The sequence below is a fragment of the Elephas maximus genome, chromosome 4 (genome assembly GCF_024166365.1).
Source record: "Elephas maximus indicus isolate mEleMax1 chromosome 4, mEleMax1 primary haplotype, whole genome shotgun sequence".
Classification (NCBI taxonomy): Eukaryota; Metazoa; Chordata; class Mammalia; order Proboscidea; family Elephantidae; genus Elephas; species Elephas maximus.
In genome coordinates, this window is record NC_064822.1 from 117,686,181 (window position 1) to 117,705,797 (window position 19,617).

General features: G+C 46.5%; 1 protein-coding gene across 1 annotated transcript; it reads right to left on the reverse strand.

Moving 5' to 3' along the window:
- Nucleotides 1-1,047: 1,047 nt before the first annotated feature.
- On the reverse strand, nt 1,048-18,585 carry AVIL (advillin). Its single transcript, XM_049883730.1, has 19 exons — nt 18,378-18,585; nt 16,364-16,438; nt 15,431-15,627; nt 13,647-13,755; nt 13,445-13,555; nt 12,955-13,157; nt 12,411-12,489; nt 12,188-12,286; nt 11,281-11,434; nt 11,085-11,185; nt 10,447-10,584; nt 10,198-10,356; nt 9,260-9,439; nt 7,621-7,766; nt 7,339-7,483; nt 5,478-5,666; nt 4,803-4,871; nt 3,300-3,425; nt 1,048-1,357 (listed from the first exon to the last, which is right to left on the reverse strand). The coding sequence occupies exons 1-19, from the start codon at nt 18,441-18,443 to the stop codon at nt 1,244-1,246; spliced, it is 2,460 nt and encodes an 819-aa protein (XP_049739687.1). The 5' UTR covers nt 18,444-18,585; the 3' UTR covers nt 1,048-1,243.
- Between the last annotated feature and the right edge of the window lie 1,032 nt (nt 18,586-19,617).

A 19,617-nucleotide genomic window follows, 5' to 3' on the forward strand; every position in this document is an offset into this window, starting at 1 on the left:
ACAATGCTTGGGCCTTATTGAAGTAACTGACAGCGTCTGGGAAAAGAGGCATCAACAATTGCACCGCTGTTCCCTTTAGCATAGATTTATTATGGTTCCCTAAAATTTCTAACTCACCCATTCTAGCTTATTCCTTCTATTACATAGAACGATTTTGTTCTGCTTCCACTTTGTGACATGTTTGAACTATACTTCTACCCTGGAACTTCCCCCTTAACACTGCTTCTGCCACATGAATTCCTTTGGAATTGCTGATTCAAAGTTAGAGTTGTCTGGAAAATGTGGCTTATTTGTTGACGTCTGTAGCATGCTTTGAAGGCACTCTGCAGTGGTATACACACTGGTTCTGGCTTCATTACTGAAATTAACAACACATGGCCTTGTATCTCTTGGGTAATGGGGTATGGGTGGGTGGTACTGAGGTTTCCTGGATAGCTGTAAGGCAGGTTTTGACATTCTTGTGCCAGAAAAGGAATTACAGTGGCCCAGTTATCCATTAGAGCCCTGGTGATGCAGTGGTTAAGAGCTTGGCTGCCACCAAAAGGTCAGCAGTTCGAATCCACAGCAACTCCTTGGAAACACTATGGGGCAGTTCTACTCTGTCCTATAGGGTCGCCATGAGTTGGAATTAACTCGACGGCAATAGGTTAGTTATCCAGCGAGCTTGCTCAAAAGTGGCACTTCACCAGTACTGAAACATTTCTTCCGACATAATTACTAGAACAGGCAAACCCAGAGACTGAAAAGAGATCCATTTGCTTGTACAGGTATCTTTATTTGAAAAGTTAAAGATGCTCTGGCACATACAGATCTGGGCATTGGGATTTTGACTTTGGGGTGTATTTGCAAATAACTTCAATGACTTGTTGGCTAAATAGGTTTTGGAAATGCCTGTCTTAAAATTAAAACAAACTTAGATCCTGGCACCAATATTAAATGTTTTATGCTTAATATTTTTGTTATCTTACTTTTGACTGTTAGAGATTCATGCATTGTTAGTACTGAGGCTTTTAGACAGAAGGCCACAAAACCCCAAAATTGGGTGGTTAACATTTTAGGTATGAAACAACTAAGGAATGCAAGGATGAGAAAAAATGGAGCATATGCTATGATTTGCAGACCCTGTTGTATCTATATTAAGTAGCTGAATGTTAGGCAAAAATTGGTAGATAAGTTTTTCCGGGATATTGGCACTATCTGCCTTCTACTGTGGTCTTGCAGTGGGCACGTGCTTTTTCCTGCCTTAGAAAAGCCCCTTTTCTTTCTTCAGTTGGAGCTGTTTCCAGCCAGGTAGAGCAGCAAATTGCCCTCTTGTGATGCCAAACACAGAAACAAAATCCTGTTCAGAGAGGTAATTCTAAGAGAGAAAACAAAGTTTCTGGTTAGAGGGAAGACATGGCACATATTAGTGCCAGTGGAGTTGGGGGGTGGTGGAAGGAGTCCTAGAGTGATCCTAGAGCAGAATGCATTTTTCAGAAACTCTGTACTAGACTTATTCATTGGAGAAGTCTTCATGTTGTGGAGTTCCTTTTTTTTGTTTTTTATATTGTAGTTTAGATTTAGATGAAGGTTTACAGAATAAACTAGCTTCTCATTAAACAATTAGTACACATATGGTTTTGTGACAGTGGTTACCAACCTCATGACATCAACACTCTCCCTTCTTGACCTTCGGTTCCATATTACCAGCTTTCCTGTCTCCTGCCTCGTCGCCCTTGCCCTTGGGCTTGTGTGCCCCTTTAGTCTCGTTTTGCTTCATGGGCCTTTGTAATCTTTGGCTGAAGGGTGAACCTCAGGAGTGACTTCATTACTGAGCTAAAAGGGTGTCCGGGAGCCATACTCTTGGGGTTTCTCCAATCTCTGTCAGGTCAGTAAGTCTAGTCTTTTTTTTTTTTTTTGTGAGTTAGAATTTTGTTCTACATTTTTCTCCAGCTCTGTCCAGGACCCTTTATTGTGATCCCTGTCTGAGCTGGTCACCATCTAGTTGTGCTGGACTGAGTCTGGTGGAAGCTATGGTAGTTGTGAGTGGAGTCCCATTTTGGCCTGTGGAAGAAACTGACTGGATTTAGTGTTCTCACAGTCCCAGCTGGCACCAGTTTCTTGCCAGAAGGATAACAAAAACAACCCAGAAGGACAATAGATGGCTATATATTGTATATGGATTATAGATATTAGATTTTGTTGGAATGGCTTTATGCCCTTAACTACCATTTTTGCCCAGAAATTTTCAAATGTAAGATCAGGTGGGTCTTGTTGGGAGAATAAAACTCTCCTAACATTTATTTATTGATATATTTTGTATTCAAGTAACGATTAAGATATGGCTTCTTTCAAGAAAGTTGTAGTCCAGATACTTAACAGTTGGTTAGATAAGACATTGTGGAAAATCCAGAGACCCTTCCCAAATCAAGTCACTCAAGGGGAAAATCAGTATCATGAATCTATTCGTTCAGTGAAAACTTAATGCCTACTTCCACTATTTGCCAAGCACCATTTTAGGCGCTAAAAAGCTGAGAATGTCCTGGTGAACAAGACAGAAAAGATCTTTGCTCTTAAGCATTTTACTAGTGGGGAAGACAGACAATGAACCAGTATAAGGGGACTGGAGGGGGCAGTGTTAGACATGTGGTCAAGGAAGGTCTCCCTGGGGAGGTGACATTGGAGCTGAACCTAAATGACAAGGAGGAGCTGGCTCTGTGATGACGGGGAAGAATGTTTTTCAGGCAGCAGCAAAGGTAAGTGTAAAGGCTCAGAGGCTGGAATGAGCGTGTTCGAGGCACAGAAAAGCAACCACTGGCTGAAGAGTAGTAAGTAAAGAAGGTAGTGATCAATGAGATGAAAAATCAGAGGGGTGAGGAGGGGGGCCAGACTGTATGGCAAAAGGACTGGATTTTATTCTAAGTGGAAGACATAGAGGTGTTTTAAGCCGAAGGGTGTCATCTCTTCTAAAGGATCTCTTTGGCCGTTATGTGGGGAATGGATTCTAGGGACAGGGTAGAACCCAGTTGGGGGACTATTGCAGTCTTCCATATGACTTGGACTAGGCTGGCAGCGGACAGGTGGGGAGGAGTGAATACAGACTAATAGATAGATGTGGGAGGTGAGAATCAAGAATAAGCCCTTGGGGAAAAAAAAAAAAAAGAATGAGCCCTGGATTTTTGGCTTGAGCTACTGGGTAGCTCAAATGTTTGCTGAGGACCTCCAATGTGCCAGAGCTGTGGTAGGCCGTTTACTGAGATGGGTGCTTCACTCACCGAGAGCTCCACTTGGCATCAGACACAGTGCCTTCAATCACTCACCTCCTTTTTGGCAGGGTTCACATCCTCAGGCAGCTCCAGGTTCTTACTTCTCAACAGAACTTCTACAGGGTAATATTTGGGCTCGCTGTCATCAGAATTCAGGGGGAGGGTCACGTTCCTCATGTCCTAGGTAAGATGAGACAAGAATGTAGACACAGCAAAAAAGACTGTTCAGTGTTTATGGAATCACGGTTCTCTGTGTATGACACATAACATTTGGCTTATACTACCTCACCCTTTGTGATCAACTTTCAGAACAATGGACTGCAAACTTGGTTGCCTGTTAGAATCATCTGAGAATCTAAAAAAATTCAGATTTTGGAGGCCCTTCTCAGGAATGCTGATTTACTAAGGTAGGTCCAGGGATTTTTTTTTTTTTTTAACAGCTCCTTGGGTAGTATAGATATATAGCCAGTTTGGCATAAGTGCTGCGTTCAAATCTCATTGAAATATTGGGATCACGTACCATTCCTTGGCACCTTTACTTAGGCCCTACATTCCCAGCCTTTAACTCCAGTCATACTTTTAAATAAAGACGCTAATCACCATTAGCGTTGGAATCTGAGTATGTAGAGCACAAAGGATAAGTTTGCCAGATGGTTTAAACACCTGGTGCCATGCACGCACCCTGATGTTAAAGAGCTGTAAGGTTCCTGGCAGAGTCTCTGCTTCCCTTAGCCATTAAAATAGAGGGAGATGACCTACATTTCCGTGGACTTCACTGTCAGACACTGATACAACTGTCACTTGGGTTAGAAGCTTATTATTTCTGAAAAATATTGCCAGTAAATTTAATCTTTCCTGAATGGCAGAGAAAGTTGAATAATAAAATTAGTTTTTGGTTTTTTTTTTTTTTTTTTGAACAGCAAGTCTGTTTTAAATCCTGGAAGGTAGTAAAATAAGGAACTTGGCTCTGAGACCTGCTTTTCTGTTGATTAAAAAAAAATCTTTATATCAAAATAGACAGCTAGAGTAATACTAAGAGAGACACAACAGGGTTTTGCCCATGTAGCATCTGTGACATTGCTGTCTGTCATTGGCTCTGGTTGCCTGTGTGACTTGCTTCTCTAAGAGCAAACCCAACTGTCTTAGTTATCTAGAGCTGCTTTAACAAAAATACCACAAATGCGTGGCTTTAGCAGACAGAAATTTATTTTCTCACAGGTTAGGAGGCTAGAGGTCCGAATTCAGGGTGCTGACTCTAGGGGAAAGCTTTCTCTCTGTTGGCTCTGGAGGAATGTCCTTGTGTCTTTTAGCTTCTGCTTCTGGGCAATCTTCTCATGGCTTGGCATCTCTTTTCCCTTATCTCTACTCTGTTTGCTTGTTTAATCTCTTTTATATCTCAAAAAAGATTGACTCAAGATACACCCTACACTAATCCTGCCTCATTAACATGACAAAGGCAACCCATTCCCAAATGGGATTATAACTACGGGCATAAAGGTTAGGATTTACAACACATATTTTGGGGGGAACATAATTAAATCCATAACACAAACTCACAGCAGTGATTCTTATGATAGCAGCAGCGTCTCCCAGCTCTTCTTTTAACTGTTCATATGATTTTCCTGCCTGAGAAGAGATAGAAAACAGAATAAGGTGTCCTCAGGAGAAGCAGAAAAAAAAAAAAAAAAGCCAGGGAATCAGAAGACAAGTCAGAAATAAGCAAAGATGACAACTCCCCACTTCTGGGGCCATGGAGGATTGGAAGGTGCTGAAACATGCACTGCATTCTTTAATGGGTCCGCTCACTTCTCCAAGCAAGACTTGAGAAAGCAGTTGACTAAGAGTCAAAAATCCTGTGTCTATGAGCTAACTGCCTTTAGACAAAAACTTACCTGCTTAGCTTTCTTGTCCATAAAATGGGAAGCATAATACTTGCCCTGGCTATCTTACCAATGGTTGTAAAGATCAAAAGATAATGTGTTTGCACGCACTTTATAAACTGTTACTCATATACACTGCTTATTCTTGAGACGAGCTATGAATTCTCCAACTGGACTTACTACCATGGTGGGTGTGAATGAGAAGAAAGTAAAACGGAGGGTGGAGTGAGCGTGGAGGAAACGGGGTACTGGTTTTACTCAGCCCTTGAGTCAGGGCCCTGCCTTCCCACTGAGCTCTTAGTTCTGAGTTCCCTGGTGGTAAGAATGTCTTCTCCATTCTTCTTGTTCTTACACTCCAAATGTGAGGGTCCCAGGCCAGGAACCAGCCTGTGAAGGTTGGAGGCTCAAACCCCTGTTTAATGATCAGGATTGGTGTGTCGGTATCTCGGCCACTGGGGTGGGTATGCAGGTATTCCTGGGCCATAGTGAGGGCTCTCTCCTTCTCTGTGGCATTCGCCTCAGCCCCAATCCACAAGAACACCTGTTATGGTAGGGAGTTAATATTTTTTAATGTGTTCGTACCAAGAATTTAAGTACCAGTTCATACACACTGCCCTGTCTTTCCCCTTCAGCAATTAACAGCCTTAGAAAACTTTCCCAGCCCAATTGGCTCAGCAGAGAGAAAGATTTTCCCAGAATCAGCTTGATATTTGTGATTTTAATTGCCACCCATGTGTATCTCCCAAATCTATATCTCTAGTCCTGAATTCCCTTCTGAACTTTAGCTTACTGAATCCGGGTGCAAAATACCTCCTTTTGGCTATCTCTAAGCATCTCAAATATAACACTCTTCCTTTCTAAACTCATGTCTGAGCCTCCTCTCTTGGTGAGTGGCATCCATCTAATCAACTAAGGCAGAAACCTGGGAGTCATCCTAGATGCCCCCTACATCCAGTCAGTCACGGAGGCCAGCCGACCTTCCCTCCTATGCATTTGTCAACTCTGTCATGGTCCCTCTGTCCCCACTCCATTGCCCTGATGCAGGCCCTCAGCAGGTCTTGCTGAACTATTATAATAGTCTACTGCCCGGCCTCCCACTATGTGGTCTTTTTTTTCCCTCCCCTCCACCCCTCCTTCTACAATTACTAGAATGATCTACCTAAAGCACACGCTGATCCTGTTGCTCCCCTGCTTTAATTTTAGTGAATTTTCAGGATAAATTTCAAACTTCCTGACAGGGTTGGTAAGGCTCATACCTACTTCATCAGCTTCATCTCTAGGATGCTCCTTAAGTCTATTTGATGTTCTGATAATATTTCTTATTGTGTCCTTTATACTATAATCTTTCATGCCTTGCTTTTTCAGTTGTGCTGTTCCTCTACCTGGAATGTCTTCTCCACTCTTCATTGCCTTGTGAATGCCTACTCATCCTTTGAGGTTCAGCTTAGGAACTGTCCCCTCTGGGAAGTCTTCCCTCAGTCTCTAAGCTATGTTAACCAAAAATCAAACCAAACCCGTTGCTGTCAAGTCAGTTCCAACTCATAGCGACCCTATAGGACAGAAGTAGAACCACCCTATAGAGTTTCCAAGGAGCAGCTGGTGGATTTGAACTGCCAGCATTTTTGGTTAGCAGCCGTAGCTCTTAACCACTGTACCACCAGGTCTTCTAAACTATGTCGAGTGCCCCTAATTTGTGTTCCCATCCTATGGTACCTTGTGCTTACTTCCATCATAGTAAAATGATGTTTCTATGTCTGGTTTCCCCCATTAGCCTGTTAACCCTCAGGGCAGGCCCTTCACCTTGGTGACACCACACCTAGCCCAGGCCTAGCTCAGAGGAAGCGCAGAGTTTGCTGAGCCAAACTGAAGAAAATGGGGTGTAGAGAAGAGGTTGCCTTGAAAATATACCTTTCACACCCCATTGTTCCATAAAAGGTTGTGTCTTTAGACTTGGAATCTGCTGCTATTGATCCTAAGAGAACAGAGTGCATGATAATATAGGATGGTCTGCTTTTCCCAAAGCAAGCTGAGAGTTTTAAACAACATTCTATTCTTTCCAACCCTGGAAAAAGGTAGGCTCTTCCTTTGGTCACTATAGACAGATGTGACTGTGAATGGTCCAGTGCTACCCTGGTGTTTATTCTAGGGTGAGATATTATACAAAAATAACCTAAATTATGTCATTTGTTCCGAGTTCTCTGGATGTGTCTTACCTGATCCCAGGTATCCAGGAGCATCACATCACCAGGGTTCAGGTCGTCCTGGGTGAAGTCTGTGATCTCAGTGACAATGAACCGGCCAGTCTTATTGGAACATTCAAAGAGACGGGGCTGGACATCTAGGATTTCCTTCTGTAGTCTGCAATACAGCTCATTTAGAGGAACTGAGCTTCTTAGAAATTGTTTTTAAAACTGAAAGGGGCCTTAGAATTCGTGCTGTTCTCTAGCCTGGGAGGCAGGGGGAGCCAAGAGGCAGGGGATGCTGTGTTCCCATACCTTTTGTCATTGGCATAGGGAGCTTTCCCTCCCAGTATGTCCCAGAACTCTGCTGGCTCCTGGCCCTCAGCCACAGTGTCCTCGGTGCCATCGCAGAGAAGCCCAGCCAGCTCCTTAGCCATTGCCCGCTCATCCCCGCTAGACCCCTGCGAGTGGGTGTGGAGAGCACAGATGGTTAGTCTCACATGGGCACATTGATGTGGAACTAGAAGCTTCTAAAACGCATAGCTCTGTGGCTGGGGTCCAGCTACCAAACCACAGTACCTCAGACAGTGAGACAGGTTTGTTCTTCAGTGCTCTGAAGAGGGAAGAAAAAGTGTGGCAAGGAGCCGCACCAGACTCTAAAACCCTCAGTTGACAAAGCACCTTTTTTCAGTGGAATTCTAATGCCTACTTTTGATTCTCTTCTTTTTAGAGGAAAAAAAAAAAAGTTTATTTTTCTAAATTACAAATAGTAAAATTCACTCTTTTAGTGTACAGTTCTATGAGTTTTTTAAAATGCATAGAATCGTGTTATCAATACCACCATCAAGATCTAGAACATTTTCCTCACTGCCCACCCTAGGCCCCCTTGTGCTAAACCTTTGAAGTCAAACCTTCCTCCTTCCCCCTCCTCTTAACCTGTATCCACCGATCCATTCTCTATCACTATAGTTTTGCCTTTTCCAGAATGCGACATAAATGGAATCATACGGTACGGTACGTAGCCTTTGAGTCTAGCTTCTTTCGCTTAGCATTGCATTTGAAATTCATCTACCTTGTGTGCATCAGTGACTCTTCCTTTCTTATCACTGAGTAGTATTCCATTGTGTAGATGTACCTCCGTTTACTCTTTCTCTGATTGAGTTGTTTCCAATTTTTTGACAATTATGAATAAAGCTGCTATAAACATTCGTATACAGGTTTTTGTGTGAAAACAATTTTCTGCTTCATTTGGGTAAATACCCAGGAGTGGGACTGCTAAATCATATGTGTATGTTTAACTTTTTAAGAAACTGTCCAACTGTTTTCCAAAGACAATGTATCGTTTTGCATTCCCACCAGCAACATGTGAGAGTGCCTGTCTCCAGTCCTTGTTGGCACTTGATATTGTTTTTTTTTAGCCATTCTAGTAGGTGTGCAGTGGCATCTCATGTGGCTTTAATTTGCGTTTCCCTAATGACTAATATTGTTGAGTATCTTTTTAGGTTCAAGTCTCTTTTGTAAAACAATTTGAGTGTTTTTTTAGTACATATGCAGATACAAATCTGAATTGACAAAAGCACAGTGTTTTTGTTGTGTTTTAGTGTCCTGCTACAATCCACCAAACCGGTGTGGAAAGATTGTCTTATTTCGCCTTCATCCCCGTAGAAGTTTGTGGGGTACCTCTTGCTGTTAGTGAGTTTCTCAGCAGAAGCTTAAAAAACCCAGTGCCCTCGAGTCGATTCCGACTCATAGCGACCCTATAGGACAGAGTAGAATAACAGAAGCTTAATTGTGGGGAATATTGGTGATCCCCTTGAAGAATCTTTAGGGAAAAGCCTCCTCTTGTGAGAACTGCTCCAGCCTACTCTTTAGTCCCTTTGACCTTGTTGACTTGAGCTGGGCTCAGGGCTGGGCTTTCAGGGGCTGATCGAACCACTGGGCCCAGCCTTCCTACCTTGCCGTACCACAGGTAGTGCTGTGCCTGGGTGCGCAGCAGAAACACATCATTGGAGTTTAGGGAGGAGGCGAAGGCTGGAACCTCCACTGCTTTGGTGTTAGATTTGTCATTTCCTTGAATCTGGAAGAGCCTTATCGGAGGGTCAGGCTCGTTATTTCCCTTCCGGGAAGTCCCACCCTAGAGAAAAAAAGAAAAGCAGTGTCTGGATCTTAGGAACACCATGTGAGAAGAATGCTGGCTTGCCTTTTGTGGAGACTGTGATGTTATTTGATGCCTTCTCTGCCCTCAAGGAGCTTCTAGGCTAATGGAGAGACCAGGGTGAGCTGAGTTATGGTACCAGTAATTTTATTTTTCATTCTGAGAACTTTATTATATGCCAGGTTCTGTGATTGGTAATTTACTGACATCAAGTCATTGCTCCTCATAATAACCCTGTGAAGTAGGTATTATTATCCCACAGAATAGATGAGGAAAAAGGCACAGAAACCTAGCTTATAAATGACAGGGCTAAGATTTGACCTCAGGGTTGTGTGATGTTAAGGACATGACTTCATCAACTGCTTTGTAGTGTTTTAGCCAGGAGTTCATGGGAGAAGTGAGGCTTGAGTTGGGTAGAATTGGAGAACAGAGGGCACATTCTGGTGGGGAGGAGAGGAGGTGGGTAAGGCACATGTAGGTCTAATGAGGAGACTTACCTGTCTGGAGTGTTAGGGAGTTGAGAGAAATACACCTGCACAGGTCATATAGTCAGATTATGAAAGACCCAGAACATTAGGCAGTGGTTTAGACTTGAAGCTCTAGGCAGTTGGGATTCGCTTAAGTGTGTGTCTACACAACCCCTCCTTCTCACCGCTCCTCTCCTCTACTGTAGCCCCCTGCTGGCCCATTATTTCTGAACATTCCTGCTAAAGGTAATTTTATCTGGAGGTCCTCACCTCAAAGATGACCAGCTTCCCTTTGAAGATGGCCATGAAGTGGCGTGGCTCCTTTCCCATGGTGACCCGAACCTGCACGGGGGCCCCATCAAACTGCTGATCCACCTCCACTGCCTGGTATGCGGAGGCTGCCAGCTCATCCTGGGAGGCATGGCGGCCCTGCAGAGTGAGAGGAGAGTGATCAGCCTCTCTACCTCCACCCCAGCTCAGCGGCTGGAGGAGTATCAGGGTCTAACACCTCAGGCCTACCTGCCAGATGTACAGGATATAATGTGGCTTCCCATTCACCTTGTATGTGTAGAGAATCAGATAGCAGTCTCCCCCATAAAAGAAGCCATACCACTGATGCTCCACGGGGACCAACTCCAGGTTTTCAATTCTCCAGACCTGGGTGTAGAAGGAGACACAGTTCCTCAAAAATGAGGGTCCTGTTAGGAGAGATAGCTACCTGAAGGGACTGAGCCATATCAACAGAGAATCCAGGTGGTGAGGCACTAACATCCACCTGAAGAACCCTGCCCTCCGGCTCTTCTTTCGCAGTGGTGAGGGCGCAACACATTTGCATGATTTGAATCCCAGGAGGAACTGGATCATCCCTGCAGCTTGGCCAGGTGCACCCCCATCGAGGCTCTGTCTTTGCTAACTGAGAGATGATTTGAATATAGCTGCCAGGTGAGTTACCGATAGCACATTTGGCTATCTGCCTTTCGCCTTCCTGAAGAATTGTGGGAGGACTGCAGACTTGTAAGACCCCTGGAGAATATGACCAGGCACCAGAGGTGAAAAGGAAAGCAAAGCAGACACAGAACCACCTGCTGCCTCCTCTATAGCAAGGACCGTCGAGTGTGCCGGGGCTGCCTGCCCGGAGATTTGAATCATTGGCTTACCTCAGCTTTCCCATTGCCGTCATCAACCATTCTTTCCTGGGCAGCCACCTCTGGCTTGCTGTGCAGTACAGTCACATCAAACTTCTCCTGGACAACTTTAGCTGCAGGAAAGGGGTTGAGAAAAGCCAAGTGAGTGAGAAGCATTGCTACCTAGAGATTTCTGGCAGTGAGCGGATGATCTGGAGGGCAGTCTCACCGATTTTCCCAGTGCTGAACGTTTTCCCCAGGCCTGCGGTCTGGTCCTTCACTGACCACTTCTGGAACAGCTGCTTGAACATGGCCGACTCGGCACCATCGTTTACAGTTTCTATGTTGGTGCTGCTGGGGTAGCCCTTCATCTTGATGAAGCTCTGAAGACCGCCCCACCCCCCCGCCCCAGATAGGTGGGTCAGTTGGAGCATGCACTGGGTTCTTTGCTTTTGGGGGATCCCCCCATTTGAAGCCAGTTGGTAGGTTCGTTCCCCTCTGGGACTCAGAATCAAATTTTGAATCACTGCTGCCTAGGGATCCAGCTATCTGCCTCAAGGAAAGAATTGAGTGGAGTGTTTTGGTATTCTTCATTAGCATGTTATAATTATGGTTATTATTAACTTTTTGCAAGGTCCTCTATGCTGTGTTCTCTTAGCACTCACTCCACTTGCTTTGCATAACGCTAATTTGCTCATTGTGTTGTTAGCACATCTTGTTTGGTTTACCTGCATAGGTCTGAACTATATCATAAACTCCTTGAGGACAGGGCCATTAACCTTGACACGTGAAAGCCCCTTCAGTAGTACCTACTACCTCTTTTTCAGCAGGTACTGTGTGCCAGGTACTGTCCTGAGTACCTTACAAATATAATTTAACCTCACAACAAATTCAGGAGATGGATATTATGATCTCCATGTTAGAGGTGAGGAAACTGAGACTCAGGTGTTAAGTAGTCTTCCTGAGATCACTCATCTGGAAAAGGCAAAATCCAGACTTGAATCCCAGTTTTTCTGTCTGAAGTCCATGTGTAACCACAATACTATATGTCCAAGCACCCAGAATGGCTCTCTGAACAGGTATGAAGTGTGACCGACAGAATTACTTGGACTATATTGCACATCTGTAATTCCTACCAGGGCTTTAGACATGGCCATCTGTTTCTCAGCCTTTGTGGCTCCTTTTCCTTTCCACACATAGATCTTGGTTCCACTTTGGTCCAGGATGTAGCAGTCCTGAAGCAGTCAGGGATAAATGTGGTTACTGCTGCTCAGGACCATGAAGAAGGCTTTTCCCCAGGGTTTGCCTCTGAAGCCAGCCCTGACCACCCCAAGCTCAGCCTACCCAAGCTCTACTTACATCATGGTTCAGTAAGTCTTGGACCAGAGGCCTTGTGGCAACCTCTGTGACCGCCAGCTGCCCAGCTGAGTCAGAGACACTAGAGAAGGGAAGAGGTTAGCCTGTGCTACAAAGCATCTTGTAGCCAATTTGATGTTTTTCCTGTTTCCTTGCCTTGTTTTAGTGTGGAGTTTCTGGGTAGAGTTTGACTTCTTAGAACAGGAGTGGCTTGAATTGGAGATAGGAATGTGATGGACTCTGGAGGAGACTTTTGTGCTTTTCTCTCCCTCAAACATTGCTCTTTCCATATCCCTGAGCATGTAGACCAGAGTAAAGGAAGGATCTCCCCAAGAGGTCAGGAAGAGTTGCTAACAAGAACAGAAAATAGCTGCCTCCTTGAGTGGGGGAACACCAAGGTCCTTTTGGGAGCTGCATTTGAAAAGGACTGAGAAGAAAGCCAGGTGGCTGCACCCAATATGAAGAGCCAGGCAGAGGTGCCTGGTTTTCTAGGGGACACCTTCCTCCCATTCCAGCTTCCATCCAGCACCCAGGTTTATCTACTCACTGGTACAGCAGGATGTTTGATTTCTGCTGCTGATCTATGATCTCATCAGGCATTGCAGGCTTGATAATGGAGTGTCGGCCGAGGGTGTCCTGAAGGACCTTCAGCAGCTCTGGGCTGTCCTCCTCCTTGTCTCCCTCGATCACTCCTATTTCAGCACGGCCCCCTCGCTCCCTGTCCCGAATATCCTTTGCCAGAAGCATAGCCTGCCAAAAGAGCCCAAAGAACCACTCAGCTCATCTGGGCCCCGTTTATGTCTGATGGCTTCGGATGGAGCAACCTGGACCCCAGACGTAGGAGTTATTCTGATGCTGAGAACCCAGGGTGATTAGTCACAGGCTCACAGACTTGACCTGTCTCCAAGCCAGGGTCCAGTGTTAATCTTGGGGAAGAGCCAGCATGGAAGGAGTAAGGAAAAGGCACCTGAGAGAGTGCAAGCCCCACAATCTGGCCTGAGAAGGGGAGACAGTGCTAAGACTAGAAATAGCCATACCTTCAGGCGCTCCCCACTGTTGCTCTCTGGGCCATTCCATTGGATGATGACCTTCCCAAGGTCCATCAAGAAGACATCACCTCGGTTAAAACTGTCCCAGCTCATTTCTACCTGCAAATGAGAGCTAGGCATTGTTTGGGGGGAATTCTTAAGTGCCAGGTGGGGAGGGCCTGGGCCAGGACAGACAGTGGACAGGACTTACCTCCGTGGCCTTGATGTTTCTCTTCCCCTTCACATGTAGCAGCCGTTTCACATTGTAGGTGTTGGTCTCCACATGCTTCATCCCTGTGGCCACACCCCCCTTCTTGTAGCTGAAGGAACATCCATTCAGTTATTTACTGAGCCCCTGCTGTGTACTAGGTACTGGAGAGATGGTTGTGAATCATGCAGATGCAGCCTCTGCTTGTGTGGGAGGTGGACAATAAATAAGCGAGGTGTAACTGCTGTCACATAAGTAGACTTGTGACTGTTTGACAGGGTGTTCAGGGAAGTCTCTGAAGAAATGACATTTGAGCTGAGATTTTAAGATGAGCAGGAAGAGTGCCCTGGGCAGAGGCAGCCTCAGTTACAAGCCCTTGTGGCACGAAAGCACTTGTTTTGTTCTAGGAACTGCCGGAATATCAGTGACTGAGGGGGAGACGCGCCTGAGGGGGCAGCAGTGGCATTAAGGACACCACAGCTCTAAGGCTGGTATCTGTGTAACCAGCCCCTGCTCTCTAGTCTCTGGCACTCACCCCAACCCAGCATCCCACTCTTTTAAGGGAATACAGAAAGCAATGCTGGAGCATAGGGGCTTTTTCTTGGGCCCAGCAGGTCCTCAGTTAGAGGTGATTGCAGACTGTGAGAAGAATTCTCTAGGGCTTTGGAATTCCTTTGTCTCCACCCCTTTTTTTTTAATCTCAAGTGCAAAGATTTGAGTAGACTAAACTCAGTTCATGGCACCTTATCATAATTGCTCTTTACAGGAGCCCTCTCTTGTTTTAAGTATTTACCTCTTCCCTATTGTCTTTTTTTTTTTAATTGTCTACGTACCTCACTCACAGCCCTTCCCTGCTCTAGGCAACCATCCTAACGTGCTTAATGTCTCTCTTTTTTAATTTCATTCTGATAAAATGTGTCCTGTTGTTTTGTATGCATGTACTTTTTTTTAGAACAAATTGATCTTCTGTTATACATCTGTCTGTTTCTTCCTTTGCCCACTAAGCACTGTGTTTTTGAGATCTATCCATGTGTTATGTGTATAGCTAACCCATTGCTTCCAGCTGCTGCATAGCACTCTGGTGTGCATGGAGTATTCTCCTATCCAGTCTCCCAGTGATGGACACCTGCGTTGCCTGCAGCTTCCTGCCACCACTGATGACCCTGCTATGAACAGTCTGGTTCACGTTCCTTTATTGACCTGGGTGAGCGTTTCTTTGAGATATATGCCCAGAGGTGGGATTTGCCTAAGTGGCATCAGACCGCTATCCCCAATGCTGTGCTAGCCCCCACTGCCACCAGCAGGGCACGAGAACTCTTGTTTCCCTATAGCCTCGCCAACACTTGGCACCACTGAGTTCTCTAATTTGGACTACTCTAATAGGCAGAAGCAAGGATGGCGAGACTTTGTCTCGTGTACTTTGGACATGTTATCAGGAGGGACCAGTCCCTGGAAAAGGACATGATGCTTGGTAAAGTAGAGGGTCAGTGAAAAAGCAGAAGACCCTCAGCGAGATGGATCAACACAATGGCTGCAATGATGGGCTCAAACACAGCAATGATTGTGAGAATGGTGCAGGACCAGACAGCGTTTTGTTCTGTTGTACACAGGGTCGCTATGAATTGGAGCTGACTCGATGGCACCTAACAACAGCAATAATAGGCTGAAGTGATAGCCTTGTTTTGATTTGTATTTTTCCAATTACTTTCTTTATATGCTATTGGCCCTTTGGGTTTCTTCTTTAGTAAATTGTTATTTATGGCCTTGCTCTGTGCACAACTACTCACATGATGCCCTGCTTGAAGTAGCCATGGAAGGTGTCAGATTCATGGCCCTGGACCTCTCGGTGCTGCACGGGGCTGCCTCCCAAATAGTCGTCCAGCTGGGTGGTGTAGATGGCTGCACAGCTCTGCTCATCCTGAGAGGAGTCCTTCCCGATCCAGTAGTGGATGTCCTGGGAAAGGAGACTTCCCACTCTCCGCGTCTGGGATGTAGCCAAAGAGATGAGGTCAGAAGGCGAAGGCAGCTCACCTCCCCATTTGCCGCTGGCGGGGGAAGATGGCAGCATACCTACAGTGCCTTGTATCCTGTCCTGGACAGGCTCAGGACCTCTCTCCCTCTCTGCAGCTGTCCTGGGCCCTGTGCAGGCCTGCTATATGGCTCGAGCTCTGGCGGCCCAAATTCCTCCCCACATTTGGGGACAGCAGACAGACAGCTCTTTGTCCCCAAAATAAGTGGGGATCAGCAGGGATCTTGTCAGAGTTGGATGGTAAGACTTACTGCTCCCTTTGCTCCCCTGAGCCACAGGCCCTTCACTTCCTCAGCTAGCATGTGCTGATCTGTATACTTGTGTGTGGCTCTGTCTGTGCCAGTCATTTGGGAGATCGTTTCCTCAACTAGAAGGAGCATTTTGAGGCCAGAGATGGGCCTTGCATTGATCTGACCTTCCTCTGCTCCACTTTAGTCTAGGGCCTGGGCCCCAGGAGGGAGAAGTGCTGCTCATGGGCTGCTTGCTAAGTTTCAGCTAAAGCCCTGCCCCTGCCCTCTGAGGCAGCACCAAAAACCCAGGCTAAGGATGGCCTTTGATAGCACAACACCGATGAAGGAAACAGACAGATAACAGGACCTGATTACCTTCCCTCACTAGCACCCATGTCCCTGGAGCCCAAGGACTGGTCTCAGGGGTGAGGCTGGCAGGGATGTGGGAGGATGGTACTCACTGAGAGGACAACGTAGCAGTCCCCCTCATAGAAGTTGCCATGGGCACTCAGAGGCATCAGTGCCAGCTCCATTTTCTGGAAGGACAAGGTGTGTTTAGGCTGTATCCCCTCCCTCCCCACCCCCACAAGACTCCTCTCCCGACCATCGTTTGGCACAAGCCATGGGGAGAGCTTGATGAGACCTTACAAGGTGCGGTGGTCAGTCACAGGATTCAGGTGGCCACTCTTCTGGCTTCTGCTGAGCTCTGCCAACATCACCCTGGGTCTGAATTAGGGTCTCTGTCCTGGTTTCCCCTCACCTCATCCTCCTCCCTGCTTCCTGCTTGCTCTTATCTTGCTGTATTGTGGGCATCCCTGTGAGCCACCTCTAGCCCTTTGCAGGGAAAAGAGTTGGATATAAACTATCCAATAAAAAGCTCTGACTCTAAGCAGCTGCTGCAGTGACTCCAACACTGTTCCCCAGCTCTCATCACTGACCACCCCTGTGTGGCCAAGACATGAAAGAAAGTCGAGATCGTGCAGAGCTGTGGGAAGTGAGTGCCAGCATGTAACATGCTCCGTGCTGAGGTCCCATATTTGGAGTCAGTTGGGTTGGGGCCCTGATTTGTCACCTGTATGTATGACTTGTCCCAGGAGGGCCACTCGCATGGCCTCAGATTTAGATTTTCTTCACCATTTCCAAGTGAGGAAACCTGCAGCCATACTAGTGTGTGTTATATACAAAATGTGCATGTTAACATAAATCAGAGACTCCTTCGGCCCGAGACCAGAAGTACTAGATGGTGGCTGGCTACCACCAATGACTGCCCTGACAGGGAACACAACAGAGTCCCTGATGGAACAGGAGGGAAGTGGGATGCAAAACTCAAATTCTAGTAAAAAGACCAAACTTAATGGTCTGACTGAGGCTTGAGGAACCCTGGAAGACATTGCCCCCAGACTGTTAACCCAGAACTAAAACCATTCCTGAAGCCAACTCTTCAGACGAAGATTGGACTGGACTATCAGATACAAAATGATATTTGTGAAGTGTGTACTTCTTAGTTCAAGAAGATACATGAAACTAAATGAGCAGCTCCTGCCCAGAGGCAAGGTGAGACGGGACAGAAGCTGATTGAATGGACACGGGAAATCCGGGGTGGAAACGAGGAGTGTGCTGTCACATTATAGAGGGAGCAACTAGGGTCACATAACAATGTGTGTATAAATTTTTGTACGAGAAACTAACTTGGGCTGTAAACTTTCACTTAAAGCACAATAAAAAAAAAAGTGCGTGTTAAATCTAAAAATGTTTAATATACCACAATTTTTGTAACTGTTATAGTACCTGTCACCTCTTCCATAAACTGGGAGCCTTAGAAAACGGAACTGACCTGAGGCTCTGTGAGCTCTGAGTGTCTGGCTAGGAAGCTGGGACTCCCTCCTAATTGAGGACAGTGAGGTGAGGGGTCACCTCTGGGTTTTGTGCAACAGCAACTGATCGGGCTTCGAGGGGATCCCACATCTGGCAGGTGGAGCTGCCCTGGTCAGGGAGGTCCCCAGCTACAAATATCTGGAGCTGAGAGTCACCCCAAGGGGGCATGCCCAGATGGGAAAAGAGATGAGCAGTGCCCATCTGAGTAGTCCCCCCACCACGCACACTTTGCAGGAGCCAGGTGCCTGTGAAGGACATTTTCCATTTCTCTGACTGAAGCAGCTGGGAGCCTACAGGGTGGGCCCCACCCATCTCTCCAGGCATTTACTGCAAGTGCAGACTCACTGAGCAGATGGCTGGATAAAGGGCGAGCTTATTTTTGCTTGGAGCATGGCTCTGCAGGGCTAGGAGCATTTCCTCCACCTGCTTCCTGCACCCAGGAGGGGCCAGGGCTGGGAAAACATGCACTTTGATGCCGTCTCTGCCCCTCACTGTTGCCAAACCAGACTGAGGAGTACTCAGGGCGGTCATCTGCAGACCTGGGTGCCAGACTCTGCCCCAGACCGAGTGGTGAGGCGTCCATCTGCCCTCCCAGCTCACCTCTATTCTCCAGGTGATGATCCCAGGGTTGTCGCCCACAGCCCTGAAGGCGCTGCTCAGAGACATGGTGTTCGTCTTCCCAGGACTGAAACGTCACAGAGCAAGAGAGGAGATGATGCCTCTGATGGCCTGCATTGATCCAGCTTTCTCTTAAGTCACTTCCCATCTCTGGTTAGCGACCATGCCGTGTCCTTGTGGCACGTCCCGCACCATCTCACAAATGGCAGGGGAAATGACTTGTCCAAGTTCACTTGTGAGCCTGACAGGCACAGGGATCCTACCCAGAAGTTCTGCTTCCCACCTGCCACTTCCCTCACTAAGAGCTCTGGTAATAGCTGCAATTATTTCCGTAGCAGTTGTAAATATGTGCAGCCCATTGTTGATATACTTTGCATATGCTATCTCATTTAATTCTCTTAAGGTGAGTGTGAGTTATTTTCTTCATATACTGTAGTAAAGTTCAGAGAGGTTACATAGAGGTTCAGAGAGGTTAAATAACTTGCCCTAGCTCACACACTAGAATGAAATTCAAATCTGACCCTGAAACCTGTGCTTGCAGCCACTTCGGTATGCAGCAGTCCTTCCTAAACTTTTCTAACTTCAGTGGTGCATGGTGGGTGGACGGGCACAGGGGCACATCCAAACTCGATAGCCTTCCTCATCCTCGTTGCCTCTACCCCTCCCGAGACTCCCTGCTTGCCAGATACTCTCCACAATCGACTTTTTTGACCTTTTCTTTGGGCTTTTACTTTACAGACTTTTTAAAAAACTGTCTTAAAATTCAAACAACGCTTCCTGCTCCTGTCGTAAGACTGATATATTCCCTGTGCCTTGCAGAAGGGAAAGGAAAATGGCGAGGTTGTGGGGGGACAGAGGGTCCAAGGTGCCGGCAGGGGAAGGCAGGTGTGTCCTGGTCTCCTCTGTGGGCAGCTGCCCTCCTCACTCCCTCCCACATGCAGACCCCCAGAGGGTTGGAGCTCTGGCTGTGTCCTGCCCACTGAGGCAGATGCTCTGTCGCAAGAGTCACTTCAGAGAACTCAGAGGTCTCCAGTTCCTTCTGGACGGAGCAGGAGGTTGGGGAGAAGGGAGGAAGTGGTGAAAGAGCCAGTTGTGTGGGCTGTGCACCGTCTGTAATTAAAGGTGTGTCTCTGTGTCTTGAGTTAGGCACCTACACGTGCGCATGGTCAAGTAGGGGCTGTGTAAAATTAAAATGCCTGGCTCCTGCTCTCAGGACGCTTGC